General features: G+C 41.5%; 1 protein-coding gene across 1 annotated transcript; it reads left to right on the forward strand.

Moving 5' to 3' along the window:
* Positions 1-1,894: 1,894 nt before the first annotated feature.
* On the forward strand, positions 1,895-16,563 carry LOC141095096 (carboxypeptidase A1-like). Its single transcript, XM_073580976.1, has 11 exons — positions 1,895-2,052; positions 3,146-3,227; positions 5,309-5,443; positions 7,323-7,427; positions 8,358-8,459; positions 13,134-13,232; positions 14,449-14,559; positions 14,680-14,770; positions 14,899-15,098; positions 15,224-15,308; positions 16,344-16,563. Exons 1-11 carry the CDS (start codon positions 1,988-1,990, stop codon positions 16,526-16,528), a joined length of 1,260 nt encoding a protein of 419 aa, XP_073437077.1. The 5' UTR covers positions 1,895-1,987; the 3' UTR covers positions 16,529-16,563.
* Positions 16,564-17,011: the final 448 nt, after the last annotated feature.

Consider the following 17,011-nt stretch of genomic DNA (forward strand, 5'->3'; position numbering starts at 1 on the left):
CACCTTGCGTCTTCCGGGCATTCCAATTTGACCCTGTTTGAGCGGTCTTACTATGGGTGTCTGGGATGCGCATAGTTACGCCCCCTTCAGAGCCCCCCGGTCAGTGGTCCTACAAAAATTTCATTAAACGAATGGGCACTTCAACATCTGTGTCTCCGGTTCAATATCCCCCATCCTGGTATATATATATATATGAGGCGTCGGGTTCATGTTTCTGCACAGGAGGAATCCCGACCCTTGCCTTCTGCAGTTTCCCATTCCTCTCCTGCCGCAGAGGAGCCTGCTCAGCAAAGATGTCATTCCCAGCATCTTGCTCAGTCTAGCACTGTGGGTTTGGTTGCTGCTGCCACCCCTGGTCCAGCTATAGCAACGCAGGCTGGTCAGCAGCGAGCTACTCCAGGTACTAAGTCCTCCTTTCGGTCTACTGAGCATGGCCGTGGGACGATCTCTCATTGGAGATCGGAGGTCACATGCTCAGGTCCTTCTCCAGCTCGGATTGTACCATCAGGAAGGTCCCGGAAGGATGCTGCTATAAAAGGTTTGCATGGCCGCTCGGCCATGTGCTAGTATACACTGTATTTGGTAGTGATGATGGATGCTTGTGAACCGCTGAATGACTCATTATGAAACCCCTTCCTTTTGATACGCATGTTAATAGGGTTAACGTTCAGAGTCAGCGCCGAGTTGTGTGGCTCTGGCTGCAGTGCTCTCAGCTTCTCACACATGCTAGCGCCTGTGTGCGCCAATCTACTAAGGCACCACGCTACCGCAGGTACTGCAGCATTCGTTAGTGTGGTGCCGTGCGCGTCCTATGCGCTTCCCAGGCCTGAGTTTAGGCTGGTTAGTGGCGTCTACCAGAGCTGCGCTGTGTGGTAAGCAACATTCAGCTGCACCCTGTGACTTCTAACAGGGCACAGCATCCTATAGGTGTCTGTTCAGGCATCGCTATCTCAGTATATATGCCCCCATTCTGATATGTCTCCATCCAGGTATATATGGCCCCCAATCCAGCTGTATATTTCCCCTTATCCAGGGATACATGGTCCCCTATCCAGGTATACATGGCACCCCATTCAGTACCCCCACATCTATTTGTTCTAAGGGAATGTCTGAGTATTATCAGATTTTGTTCAACCGCTGCTCTCTTCAATCATTTTGTCACTGCCGTCATGCATGAAGTAAACTATTGTTGTAATCTTCCAGAAAGAGCACCACACCTGTCCAGAGTGTGTTACTGCAGCCACGTTCCATTCACTTCTGCTAAGCTGATCTGTAAATTTATCACGGCTAAAAAATCTGGACGATATTTATTTGCTCATGTACAACAAGCTTTAAGATCTCTACATATATTTTCACTACCTGTGAATAAGATTTTGAAAAGTCTTCCGATGCAATATCCTAGAAATTGTTGTCATTTTTTAGTGTGAAATCTTCTTACCGGAGAGTTACCTGACCCAATCAGGAGCTGTCACACCACAACCTGGAATTGTGTAGAACCTGCTTGGGCACCTGTGTAGTGACCCTGGAAGAAAACATTACCAGCATGACAAAGTAGGGCAGAGACCAAGACAATTATTCCGGGGTTACAGTATAGAGAGTATAAAAGGGCGACATTGGGTTAAAATCTGCCCAATTAATAAAAGGCTAACATTTCATAACATAGCTCATAAGATGTTCAACTTTTTGAAGTCGCACACAAACATTAGTATTCAGAACAGAATGCATAATCATCTCATTTGCTACTACGTTGCCACAAAATTGCATGAAATTGTAATTTCATGGAGGGACTCCTGATGATAAAACTAGCATTTAAATATAGTAACCGAGCCAGCAGGTGGTTCGTTCCCGCCATGTTAATCAGGTACAAGTGGGAATAAAAGCAGGTGTACAAGAGACGCCGGCCAATCCCAGAGTGGGCACTCTGTAGTTTATGAAGGTAGGACAGTATATATAGCACCCTGCCTGTAAACATTCTGCAGAGTTCAAGATGAGGGGTATTCTGGCGTTACTTGCCTTGGTGGCAGCTGCCACCAGCATGGAGGATTTCAGCGGGTAAGTACAACATTTCTAGGTTTCTATCCCTTGCTTTTTTGGGGGTACATGTAAAAGTTCTAGCAGCGTTGTTTTTCTGTGTTTTTATAGTTTTCTATTTTCAAAATGTATCTGTCACAATACAAACTGCATACACTGTTAAAAGGAATCTGACAGCAGTTTCTTGCTGTTCAATCTGGGAGCAGAATGATGTAGGGACAAAAAACAACGAAATTCCAGCGCCAACAAAAAAAAAATTAAATGTTGAAATTTATTTATGTTGCATAAAAACACACATCCAAAAACATGAAAAAGGGGAAAGAAAGAGTTAAAAAAAACATGGTGGTATGGGGAAACCATACTCATTTTGGACTATCATGTCCTTATTTATACGTGTATACCTATGAATAAGGACATGGTTGTCTGAAACGCGTAAGGGTCCCCTCATTCCGCCATGTTTGTTACTTTTTCTTTGCCCTTTTTTCATATTTTTGGATGTGTAATTTTATGGAACATAAATAAATTTCAACATTGTATATTTTTTGTTGTGGTGGATTTTTTTTGTTTTTGTTTTATTCCTGTGCTGGGAACACTAGCCCTTTCTGTTCCGAACATCACTACATAGACTACATATTGCCATGATTTACCTTTTGGCGAGCTGATATTTTTCCTTTTTTCTTTTGATAAAACTGTGCTTTTAGCAAGACTACAGCAAGCAGTCCAGTAAGTGACACATGTCTGGAATACTTTAGTCCAAAGTTCGTTTTGGGTAAGAGAACTGTACCCAAATTTGAACCAGAACCCAAACCCCATTGAAAACAAAGGGGACCTGGATTTTTGAGCTGCAAAATCCTTTCCTCCTGTACTCTGAACATTAAATCGGACTTACAGGAGAGGTCCTTGTTCAGACTTTAGAACCAGACCGTGTCCAGTATGTAACAGTTCGGGTTCACTCATCTCTTGTAGAGACATGTAGGCTTTTAATCTGAGAATTACTCACTGAAGCTGAGACTAGCTGCACTGTTGGATTGTTTTACAATGTACAACATCATTAAGAATGTTAGGGATATGTAACCAAATACTAATTCTATATTACTCCTCAATGTCTCTACAGACAACAGGTCCTCCGAATCCTCCCAGCCAATGAAGAACAGGTGGAACTGGTTCGTGACCTGGAAAACTTTGAGGATCTGCAGGTAACAAAATGAATTACATTCTAGATATTTGAAGGGCACCTGCCAGCATGTTTTTACATGAAAGTAGTGGATTGCCTGTGTGGGCACTTGCCCCTCAATGAAAATTATACCTTTTTATTTTTTTATAGAGATCCGATGTGCCAATCATAAGAAATCTATAGGGGAATCCATATGCAAATCAGGTTGGAAGTGCACAGGGGGTGTGTCAATGCACTTGGAGTGCGCATTCCAAGTACACTGATACGCCTCCACTGCACTTCACAAGGTGTGTAAGGTTCTGCTCTTGAATTCTCATGACTTTAACATCGGATCGCTGAGAAGACAAATGCCCCTACTTCCATTTATAAAACTGTGCTGACGGCTTGACTGATTCTGATCTTTTCTTTTTTTTTTTTGCAATTATATGTATACTAACATTTATTGGAAGTGGCTTTAGCACCTAATATACCCCTAGATTAATTCATTGGTTTATGATGCAACAGACTGATAACTGCATGAGAACACCTTGATAATTCTGTCATACTGGATACAATTCCAAAACTTGTATTCCATGGCATGTGTGGAAAAGCAACTTTTTTCAATTTATGACTAAACAGTTGCACATCTTAAAATGTGTCTAATTCCAGACAAGCAGTTTTCTAGGTCTAAATTGTCTCTAAATAATGTTTAAAATGGTTAATAATCATGTCAAACAGCAGATAAGGCACTATTTTGGAGAAAAAACTGGCATAAAAATGAAAATACACTGATAAATATGAACCAAAGTGTTTAAATGTCTCCCACTACATTTCACACAGCCCTATTTAGATGGGTGGAATCATCTTAGTAATGTGCATACGCCGTGTAAAGCGCCATGGAATAATTGGGCTATAATAATAAATAATAAGAATATAATGAGTTGGTCTTGAGGTGTGCACAAGAGTGCCAGGTTGTCATCGTGAGCCTCACCCCCAGTTCTCATCAAATTCCAACCAAAATTAAAATTATATACAGTATAAAAGAAATGTAAGTAGAGGGATTAAACATAGTAATGAAAATAATTGAAGTCATCTTGTAGAATTGTATTAAAAACAATGTAATTCTTCCTGAAAAGCAATGGAGGAAAAATGTAGCAATACTCACTATGATCCCATCAGACATTTCACTTGGAGCTCACTACCCTGCCAATTATTTATTATTATTATTATTATTATTATTATTATTATTATTATTTATAAAACACCATTGATTCCATGGTGCTGAACATGAGACGGGGTTACATCCAAAATACAGATATCATGTACAGTAGCCAAGCTAACAATGACAGACTGGTACAGAGGGGAGAGGACCCTGCCCTTGCGGGCTTACATTATACAGGATGGTGGGGAAGTAGACAGTAGGTCGAGTGTTGCAGTAGCTCCGGTGGTGTTGAGTTGGCTGCGCGGTCACTGCAGGTTGTAAGATTTCTTGAAGAGATGGATTTTCAGTTTCCGTCTGAAGGATCCAAATTTGACGGATAACCGGACGTGTTGAGGCACAGAATTCCAGAGGATGGGGGTTAATCGGGAGAAATCTTGGAGGCGATTGTGTGAGGAGCCAATAAGTGTGGAGGAGAGAAGGAGGTCTTGGCAGGACCAGAGATTACGTGAGCGAAGATACTAGGAGATCAACATTATTAGCAATGGACATTTCAAGACAGTCTATGGTAGCCGAACTTGGGGGTTCAGTGGCCACATACTGGGACACTAGCCACCCCAAATTGGTCCCTGAATACATGCAGGGATTGCCTGTTTGTTAGGAAATCCCTGCATGTATTCAGGCTTTATAGCAGCAGCAAATCATGCAGCTGCGGGGACTCAAACTTAATTTATGAGCACGCCCAAGACACTAGGAGAACACCCGAGCATGCTCGGAAAACTCGAGTAATGAGCACACCAGCTCATCACTACTCACTACAGGACATCAGTCCAAACAAATCTCTCCAATACTAAGACCTTTCTGAATTTTTACTAGGGCATTTTATGCACTAGGAAGCAAACGCAGGTGCTGCAATTGTACTTCTATAAATTATTGTATTAACCCATTCATGTTTGGCTTTACAGCTGGACTTCTGGCAAGGACCTTCCAGACCTGAGAGATTTATTGACATCCGTGTACCGTTCTTCAGTCTTCAGGATGTAAAGGTCTATCTGGAGTCTAACAATATCCAGTACAGCATCATGATTAAAGACCTGCAGGTAGGTGCTGGTTTCCATAATAGAATGGATTCATGCTCTCTTTCTGTTTAAGGAAATGGAAAGTAGTAGGTAGCAGAGAGAGATATGGGATGCAACCATGGTCAAAAATGACCTAATAATAACTAGTTAAGGACGTTTTCCAGGACTATTGTATTTACTAACTAACTACCTGTACTACCTGGCACTGACTCAGAGTGGTCACAGGCAGCTCCTAACAGTGATTCTGCTTCTCAAAAAAACAGAGCAGTTCTTCCTCTTCCAGGCTGCTCTGTCGATGGGGAGTAACTGCTGGCGTCATGTTGATTTACAGCTGGCTTCCTGCAGTTAGGTAGCGGGGAGCCTGTTATAAATCACTATGACATCAGCAGTCATGCAACATCAATATAGCAGAGCAGAAGACAAGCAGCTGCTATGTCAGCGGAAGATGCAGAATCGACGGCAGGAGCGGTCTATGATCACTTTGAGCCAGCAGAGATTGGCAGCGTGCAGAAAAGGCAGATAGTTAGAAATTAACCTGCCTGTTAGTTCTTAGACCTATAGTAAAATGATAAATTAATCCCTTTAAGCAACAAGGTGACAATCTGAAGCTCTCTATTTTACTTATTTTGTAAGCCAGCTACTGTAATTCAGAGAAGCTGCCATGTCAGACATATTAACTGTATTGGCTATATATTAAGGTAGCACTCTAAGGCTGAGTTCACACGTAGCTTTTTTTGCGTTTTCGCAGCGTTTTTAAACCCGCAATTTTGCCGCGAAAACGCAAAAAAAAACATCCCATGCAATCCTATGGCATTCCGCACTTGATGCACTAATGCTGCGTATTTTTCCGTGGCGGAATTGCATCGCGGGAAAATACGCAGCATGTTCATTCTTTGTGCAGAATCGCAGGAAAATCCGCACACATAGGAAAGCATTGTTCCGCTTACTTTGCATGTGGCTGTGCCCACAATGCGAAAAGTAAGCAGAACATTTGCGGATGGTACCCACGGTCTGTAGGAGAGGAGATTCTCCTCCAGGTTCTGGGTATCATATCCGTGTTAAAAAAAGAATTAGAATAAAAAATCATGTTATTCTCACCTTCCGGCGGTCCTCGCAGCGTCAGCAGGCCTCAGCGATGCTCCCGGCAACTCCCGTTCCCAGGGGTGCCTTGCGACAATGACCTTTGATGACGTTGCGGTCTCGCGATACCGTAGCGGTCTCGCAAGACCGCAACATCATCAAAGGTCATTGCCGCAAGGCATCACTGGGAACGGGACTTGCCGGGAGCATCGCGATGATAGGGAACGCTACACGTTGGAAGGTGAGAAAAACACGATTGTATTTTTTGTATTATTTTAAACATTAGATTTTTTTCTACTGATGCCGCTTAGGCAGCCTCAATAGTAAAAAGTTGGTCACACTAGTCAAACACTATGTTTGACGAGTGTGACCAACCTGTCAATCAGTTTCCCAAGCGATGCTACAGATCGCTTGGAAAACGCTAGCATTCTGCAAGCTAATTACGCTTGCAAATCGCTAGTTTTTCTTCGGGAAATTCGCGGGAATTTAAAATACGGATTTCTCGCATATTTCACGCGGAATGGAATTCCGGAATTCCCGCGGAAACTCCACACGTGTGCACATAGCCTAACCCTTGCAATAAAGCTCTGGATATCTTATTTAGGTGGAAAAATGGAACATAGGTTGGAAACTAAATATTGGCCGGCATGATTCAATGATACAATCTTTAGAAGAAATGTAAATGATAGTTTTACCACTAAAAATGATTTGCATGTGAAACACCAAACATTTCATTTGTTAAAATGCGAAACTGAATTCTGCTAGCGAGTGTATACTGCCAAATATCTTTATTTTTAGATATTTTTTCTATTATTAACAGAGCTTGCTAAATGAAGAAAAGAGAGACATGAAAATTGGACGTTCCATGGAAAATGCCCGTTCTACTGACGCATTTAACTATGCCACATACCACACCTTCGATGAGGTACGAGATGTCTGTCAGTACTTTACTACAACCATCATGTCCTTTCTATTAGCTGGAGCCTACCGGTCAGGATCCTGAGTTCATACTTCCTGCTTCACTTTAATAATTTTAGTTGAAGGGGTTGGACACTCCAAATCAATAAGTCTGCATTCACTCTGTGAGAATGCAGACTTATGAATCCCCCACAGGACATGCACTGTGTGCTGCCAGGATTCACTGGCTTCTGAGCTGGGATCGGAGGGTGTGTATAAGTTATACATACTCAAAGTCGGGGCCCGTCTAGTAGGCGTGGCCTCGTTCCAAACACTTGTATAGAGCGAGGCTGCGCCCACTGGATAGGCACACTCACTAGGCGGCACATCACTAGACGGGGTGTGGCATCACTCTATACAAGTGTATGTAGTGAGGCCACGTCCATTAGACAGCTCTGGGCAGGAGTATACATAACACATACTTACCCGCCGGTCCTAGTGAATGCTCACAGCGCGTGCTCTGGGGGGATCCATAAGTGTGCAGTCATACAGAGTGACTGCAGACTTAATAATTTACACCAAACAACCCCTAAATCTTTAGCACCAAAAGTCACAAATCTTTTTAAAAGTTACAAAAAATGTGCCAAAATAAACATTCCTCCAGAAACGTTACTCCTGCCAGGGACTGAAGGGAGATGCGCCAAAAAATGTGACATTTGGTAAAAGTTGCATTTCATGAATCTGTCTGAAAATCTGGATAAGTAAAGTTGTTAAGGAAAAATAATAAAAGACTTATAACAAAGAAGGCACAAATACAAAAGCCAATAAAAAAGAAGAAAATTACTCCAGAAAATAGGGAAACAACATTGATGAGTCAGGTCTATGGGTTCAATTTTTGTACGTGTGATAGGCTGTGTGCAGCAGAACAACGTAATGCTCACATTTTATGTGTTCACAGATTAACAACTTTATTGACACTCTGGTGGCTGAAAATCCTGGATTTGTCAGCAAAATTAAGATTGGCTCAAGTACCGAGGGTCGCCCACTGAATGTTCTAAAGGTAAGAGTGGTCAACACTGTTGACATACACTGTGTGCACAATTTCTAGGCAAGTGAGTTGTGTGATCATTTTGTGTATTGTTGTGACCAACATAATCCAAAGACATACATAAGGTATTGTGCACTAGAGATACACCAAACCTATGAATAAAGGGCCCGTCACACTAAGCGATATCGCTAGCAATATCTATATACAGTGGGGCAAAAAAGTATTTAGTCAGTCAGCAATAGTGCAAGTTCCACCACTTAAAAAGATGAGAGGCGTCTGTAATTTACATCATAGGTAGACCTCAACTATGGGAGACAAACTGAGAAAAAAAAATCCAGAAAATCACATTGTCTGTTTTTTTTTTCATTTTATTTGCATATTATGGTGGAAAATAAGTATTTGGTCAGAAACAAGCAATCAAGATTTCTGGCTCTCACAGACCTGTAACTTCTTCTTTAAGAGTCTCCTCTTTCCTCCACTCATTACCTGTAGTAATGGCACCTGTTTAAACTTGTTATCAGTATAAAAAGACACCTGTGCACACCCTCAAACAGTCTGACTCCAAACTCCACTATGGTGAAGACCAAAGAGCTGTCAAAGGACACCAGAAACAAAATTGTAGCCCTGCACCAGGCTGGGAAGACTGAATCTGCAATAGCCAACCAGCTTGGAGTGAAGAAATCAACTGTGGGAGCAATAATTAGAAAATGGAAGACATACAAGACCACTGATAATCTCCCTCGATCTGGTGCTCCACGCAAAATCCCACCCCGTGGGGTCAGAATGATCACAAGAACGGTGAGCAAAAATCCCAGAACCACGCGGGGGGACCTAGTGAATGAACTGCAGAGAGCTGGGACCAATGTAACAAGGCCTACCATAAGTAACACACTACGCCACCATGGACTCAGATCCTGCAGTGCCAGACGTGTCCCACTGCTTAAGCCTGTACATGTCCGGGCCCGTCTAAAGTTTGCTAGAGAGCATTTGGATGATCCAGAGGAGTTTTGGGAGAATGTCCTATGGTCTGATGAAACCAAACTGGAACTGTTTGGTAGAAACACAACTTGTCGTGTTTGGAGGAAAAAGAATACTGAGTTGCATCCATCAAACACCATACCTACTGTAAAGCATGGTGGTGGAAACATCATGCTTTGGGGCTGTTTCTCTGCAAAGGGGCCAGGACGACTGATCCGGGTACATGAAAGAATGAATGGGGCCATGTATCGTGAGATTTTGAGTGCAAACCTCCTTCCATCAGCAAGGGCATTGAAGATGAAACGTGGCTGGGTCTTTCAACATGACAATGATCCAAAGCACACCGCCAGGGCAACGAAGGAGTGGCTTCGTAAGAAGCATTTCAAGGTCCTGGAGTGGCCTAGCCAGTCTCCAGATCTCAACCCTATAGAAAACCTTTGGAGGGAGTTGAACGTCCGTGTTGCCAAGCGAAAAGCCAAAAACATCACTGCTCTAGAGGAGATCTGCATGGAGGAATGGGCCAACATACGAACAACAGTGTGTGGCAACCTTGTGAAGACTTACAGAAAACGTTTGACCTCTGTCATTGCCAACAAAGGATATATCACAAAGTATTGAGATGAAATTTTGTTTCTGACCAAATACTTATTTTCCACCATAATATGCAAATAAAATGAAAAAAAAAACAGACAATGTGATTTTCTGGATTTTTTTTTCTCAGTTTGTCTCCCATAGTTGAGGTCTACCTATGATGTAAATTACAGACGCCTCTCATCTTTTTAAGTGGTGGAACTTGCACTATTGCTGACTGACTAAATACTTTTTTGCCCCACTGTAACGTCACTGGTTTTGTGACGTAGCAGCGATATTGCTAGCGATATTGCTATGTGTGATACTTACCTCCAACCGGCTCCCCCGCTGGTTATCGCTGATCGCGCGAGAACGGCTGGGCCCTTTCTCGTCGTCAGCTTACTGCTGGGCATCCTGCTGTGGCGACGAGCGACGCGTGGACGCGGTCGGGAGGATGTCTTCATCGCCTCGTCTGACAGGTAAGTAACGACCCCCGACCCCTGCTATGTCGCTGGTGAGATCTGCCTGTGTGGCAGCTCACTAACGACCACTTAGCGATGCACCAGCGATCCTGACCGGGTCATAGCGTTGTCGGGATCGCTGGTGCATCGCTAAGTGTGACAGTACCTCAAGGCATGAAAAACGACCAGATTAAAAAATCACAGTCTTTACTGGTAAAATATATGAATAAAACTAATGAAAAAAAAAGATAAAAAATGAATCCACACAATGAATAAAAAAGGTGGAACAACTTGAGACCCTACAGATATGCATATATTGCTGAAGGCATAAGAAGGTAGAATCATAGGACGATAGCGAACAAATTGCACATAGCAGATATAATAATAAATATGGTAATGCGGTATAAGTAAATGGAATTAATTCATTCATAGTAAATGAGACTCAGTACCAGTAGCAAAAACAGTAACACTGCACATCAGACACCATGCATAAACCATAACTAAAGACCATAACATGTGGACATTATCTGAAAAATGATATAGATAAGTGCATATACATAATACTGACCATAGATAGGGAAGAACAATGCCCACCCCATCCCATGTGTTTCATCACCCCCTACATTCTCCAAGAGCAAGGACATCAAACTCAAATACACAGAAGGCCAAAAATAAAAAACTTGGACAAAATTTGCGAGCCAACCTTGATTATTTATTCAAAACATTGATTTATTCAAAACATGTCTCCAATTGATAAAGTTTTTCCTTATCATTCCTTACAGAATAATGGCCCCACATAATCCTCTATATAGAATAATGGATCTTACATAGTCCTCCATACAATTTAATGGCACCACATAGTCTTTCATACAGAATAATGGGCCCCACATAGTGCTCCACAAAGTATAATAGCCTCTCATACTGCTCCATACAGTATAATAGCCTCACACAGTCCTCCATACAGTATAATAGCCTCACACAATCCTGCACACATTATATGGCCTTACATAGTGCTCTGTTATGAATGGGTCACCGAGGAGAAAAAAGCAAAGCAAGCTAAGCCACAGAAAACCAGAGTGGTTGGTAACTATGCAGATTGTAGATCCCTGATCTTACCACACAACTAGCAGTAGCCGTGGAGCGTGCCTACGATGAACCTAGATGCCTCGTCATGGCCGGAGGACTACATAAGCCTAAAGCAAGAAAAGGGAAAACTAACTGCCCCAGAGCAGACCCCAAAGGAATAGATAGCCCCCACACATGTATTGACGGTGAGACAAGATGAAGGCACAAACACAGGCAGGAAAATAGGCTGAGCAAATGATGGGGCCCAAACTAACTAGACAGGAAAGGAAAGGGAAGACACTGTCTGCAACCTGCAAAAAAACCATACAAAAATAATGTCCAACACTTCTGATAGCAAAATTAACCCTGAAGTCACTACACTTCTCCCACTATATCAGCACTCTGAAATATTCTGAGACAGAGCAAAACGAGACCGAACTAGTAAGGGACAAAAAGCCAATTGGCAAAATACTGATAGATAAGAGTGGAAATTCAGCTCAGCCCCCAGCCGGGGCTGGCAGACCACACAAAAAACTGAATAGACCAACAAAATCAAGTGTGAACATTAGCAGAAAAACTTAGCTTTAGATGACTGGAACAGAGCTGAAAACCAAGAGCCGACAAGCCAGAAGGAATCACCAGCAAATGAATAGGGCGTCAGCTGTCTTAAATCCAATCTGAGAATCCTGAGATCCAATCGTCATCCTCATTCTCAGGTGGCAGATCTCCACCAATCAAACCAGCCGCACCACCTCCCGTCACCACCAGAGGGAGTCCAGAAGGGGAACTCACAACTGATGAACCAGAGAATGAACTCACAACAGTGCTCCACACAGTATAATAGCCTCATATAGTCCTCCACACAGTATAATTGCCTCACATACTGATCCATTCAGTATAATAGCCTCAGACAGTCCTCCATATAGCATAATGGGCTCACACAGTCCTCAATACAGTATAATGGCCTCACATAGTGCTCCATACAGTAAAATAGACTCACACAGTCCTCCATACAGTACAATGGCCTCACACAGTCCTCCATACAGTATAATGGCCTCACACAGTCCTCCATACAGTATAATGGCCTCACACAGTGCTCCATACAGTATAATAGTCTCATATAGTCCTCCACACAGTATAATCACCTCACATATTGCTCCATTCAGTATACTAGCCTCACAGTCCTCCATACAGTGTATAGCCTCACATAGTGCTCCATACAGTATAATGGCCTCACATAGTGCTCCATACAGTATAATGGCCTCACATAGTGCTCCATACAGTATAATGGCCTCACATAGTCCTCCATACAGTATAATAGCCTCACATGGTCCTCCATATAGTAAAATAGCCTCATGTAGTCCTACATACAATATACAGTAATTGCCTCACATACTGTTCCATTCAGTATAATAGCTTCACACAATCCTCCATAAAGTGTAATGGTCTCACACAGTCTTCCATACAGTATAATGGCCTCACATAGTGCTCCAAACAGTATAATGACACCACATCAAAAAAAAAAAAATACATCTACAACGGTCCCCTGCTGCTCCGGTCAGGATGCTGATACAGTTGAATGTGCAATTTTGCATTTTGTTTTCTATTTTAGTTCAGCACTGGCGCTAACCGTCCAGCTTTCTGGATTGATACAGGAATTCACTCCCGTGAGTGGGTTACTCAGGCCAGTGGTCTGTGGTTTGCTAAGAAGGTATGTAATCACATTGTTTTACACTTGCAGTATGTTTATTTTGAGTGGAGAAATGTGCTATAATATATCATGGCTTGACTATTATTATAATTGAGCTTCTTAAAGGAGCACTCTAAGTTTGTTTTTTTAATTCATCCAGTCATTAGTCCCTCAACATAAAATTTATATATTTTAAATGTATTTAGTTCTCAATTTCTAACTTGAAATTCATGGCATACTTCTCTTAAATTAGGCCATGTAATCACATGGTGACCAACACCCTGGGAATTACATGGCTTTGTTGTCTGAAGGGGGTCACCACCTAAGTAACCAGAAGTTGTTATATAATTAATTTCATGGACTGTACCAGGGTAGGCAGGGGAAGAAGCTCATATCAAAGATAATGATGATGACTGCACAGTGCCTACCACGCAATAATAATGTAGAAAGTCACGGTTCAGCCTCCCTTATAGTTTACTTATATTAGTTTATTTGGGTGAATATAGAGGGAAGAATGATCACAGCATCATCCCAACAGACAGAAATGGAACTGACTGTATTCAATCATTATGTTGTAATGATGCATCATGGGATTTATAGTAAAACATGGAGAAATAACATGCAGGATGAAATCTAGGGATCAATATGGAGACTGAAAGAAAGAAAACAGAAAGTTTGTAGTAGGCGTAATAATAATATTAGCAAATACTTCCAATTAGAAATTTAATATAGTTATTCTGATTTGCTATGTCGCTTACCCCATGTTCAGGGCCTTGTAATGGCTCTGGCATCCATGGTTAGGAGCACTAACAACTAACTCACTATATGAGTGGTCGTAACCATGGATGCCAAAGGTCCTGCAATGCCCTACACATGGGGTAAGCAACATAGCGAATCAGAAGAACTATACTACATTTATAATTAGAGACTTTTGCTAATATTATTATTACACCTACTACATATTGGGATAGGGTCTTGGAGATGGGAATACCCCTTTATGTTTGTTTCCTGCAACATTTTATGGAGATAAAAGGCTGTAATTTTATCTAACCAATTTAATCATGTGAACATTGTTTGTTTCAATATTGGAACAATGATTATAATTAGGAACAACAGCATTAGGGAACAAAAATGAAGAACATATATACAGCATGTAGGGTCCTAAGACATATGTGGGGGACAGGAAAAGGTAACTGTTATGAGACATTAATGATCTTCTGTATTTTATTATCTGTAGATCGTTAAGGATTATGGAAAGGACGCATCTCTTACTGCAACTCTGAACAAACTGGATATCTTCCTGGAGATTGTGACCAATCCTGATGGCTTTGTTTTCACCCACACCTCAGTAAATATCTTCTGTGCTCAATTTCTTCCTTCTTTGCATGCATCTCAATTTATAGCAGTGGTGGTGGATATTTTTCAATTGATATGAAGCTCTTCACTCATTATCATTAATGCATGACAGAACCGTATGTGGCGTAAGACCAGATCATCCAACTCTGGCTCTACCTGTATTGGAACTGACCCCAACAGAAACTGGGATGCTGGCTTTGGAGGTAACATGCTGAGTTTATTCATGTGTTATCAATCAGGAATATACAGTGTATAACACCACAATATCAGGACCTAATAACCAAATAAGAGACTTCTACTTTTCTAATTACATTATACCGTTGATATCTAGGTGGTGGATCAAGCTCAAACCCTTGCTCTGAGACCTACCATGGACGTTCTGCTCATTCTGAGCCAGAAGTCAAGGCTATTGTTGACTTTGTGAAAAGCCATGGCAAAATCCAGGGATTTGTTTCCATCCACAGCTATTCCCAGATGCTCCTCTATCCATACGGCTACACGTCTGTTCGTACCCCAGATAACGCTGAACTGGTACATTTTTTATACTTTTTTTTAATAATGTATTATAATAAATGAAAAATATACAATTTGCTTATGAAGATATGGGAATCTGATTTTTATCTCGATATTTCATCATATTCTGCCTCTTTACACAGGACAGTGTTGCTAAAGCAGCAGTAAATGCATTGACCTCTCTGTATGGAACAAAGTACACATATGGAACCATCATCACCACCATCTGTAAGTATTGTGTTTACTTGCTGCACCTGCACTTTTTTTTTTCTCAAAATATAGAGGAAATGTGCTTTTATTTAAGTGGATAAGTCAGGATAATATGCTTTCCTATAAAGGGCAGTATGTTACATTTATGGGTCCAGACTCTTAGAAGCCAAAACAGCACAAAAATACCTTATGATTACATAGCACAGCAGAATAAGCTAACAGATAATATTTAAAAGGTTATCTCAGGAAGATAACTTGAAGCTTGTGGGCCATAATGGAAAATCTCCAATGGGGACCCCAGCTGACACAGGTCTCTAATAGTCATAGTCTTTTCATATTGGATAAGAGTGACCTTTGCAGCCCCCCTAGTCTTCAGGACCCGGGTGCAATTGTAACCCCTGCACCCATTATAGTTACGCACCCACGTGGATCAATACCAGGCTAAACACAAGAAATGCTACATTACTAGGAGGACCACCAATAACATTGGGAACCTAGGGATATTTAAATGTTGGACTTGAAACTCCCGGAAACACCCAAACCTGCCCAGGACTGCCAGCTTTTTGGGTGACGTTTACATAAACTCTGCCCCATTTTGGCCTACGACAGCCCAATTTTGCTGGGACTGTATCTAAAAATATTGGACAGTTGACAAGTATGTGTTACATGATGGCTATTCTAATGAATGGGCTATAGAAGAGGAATTTCTGCACAACCATCGGCAGATAGCATAAAAAAGTTGTTATATTGAAGATCCATTACAAAATGAAAAAAAAAATAAAAAATACAGAGGAACATAAAAACTGACGCGTTTTGAGCAATCCAACCGTTCATATTCATATCTACGAATGAATTCACAGGAAAACAATAACCTGCAGTGACACACTGCAAGCAACCGTACAGACAAATGCCCTCATTATTGTAGAGAAGGTAGATGAGTTATGGATGAATCATGTTTTATTAGGGAACAGATATTATTATCAAACTAAGCAGGTAGATAAGGTATTATGTTATGGAAAACTTCATTTTCATGTCTCTGATCTTTACCTACAGACCAAGCCAGTGGAGGTACCGTTGACTGGACCTACAACCAGGGCATCAAGTACTCTTACACCTTTGAGCTTCGTGATACTGGCCGTTACGGTTTTGCCCTGCCAGCCAACCAGATTATCCCAACTGCCGAGGAGACCTGGCTGGCCCTTACTAAGATCATTGAGCACACTCGTGATAACTCGTAATAAAACGTGCAATGCAATAAAGATTATTACTAAGACTAAGGATCATGTTGTTGGAATATTCCAAATGATATTGAAATATATCATGTACAGACATATACCAAAAGTCTAAGCAAATAAATCATTCCTATGCTGTTCTAACATAATTGTGCAGGCAGAATTTATCAATGCAGTCCAGATAGCAAAATCATGCAAATCTGGTTTTCTATCTTTAAGTCAGACCAGAACTTATCCCCTTCAGCCCCAAGCCTGTTTTCACCTTCCTGACCAGGCCAAATTTTACAATTCTGACCAGTCTCAATTTATGTGGTAATAACTCTGGAACGCTTCAATGGATCCCACTGATTCTGAGGGTGTTTTTTCTTGACATACTAGACTATGGGGACTATGTAATAAAAGAGGGTGCTGTGAATAACAAAATTAACAAGAATACACTATGTAAGAGACAGCACTATACATAACAGCAGAGGAAGCTATATAATAAGG

This window comes from Dendrobates tinctorius, unplaced genomic scaffold (genome assembly GCF_039654945.1).
Source record: "Dendrobates tinctorius isolate UK_male_01 unplaced genomic scaffold, ASM3965494v1 ptg000066l, whole genome shotgun sequence".
NCBI lineage: Eukaryota > Metazoa > Chordata > Amphibia > Anura > Dendrobatidae > Dendrobates > Dendrobates tinctorius.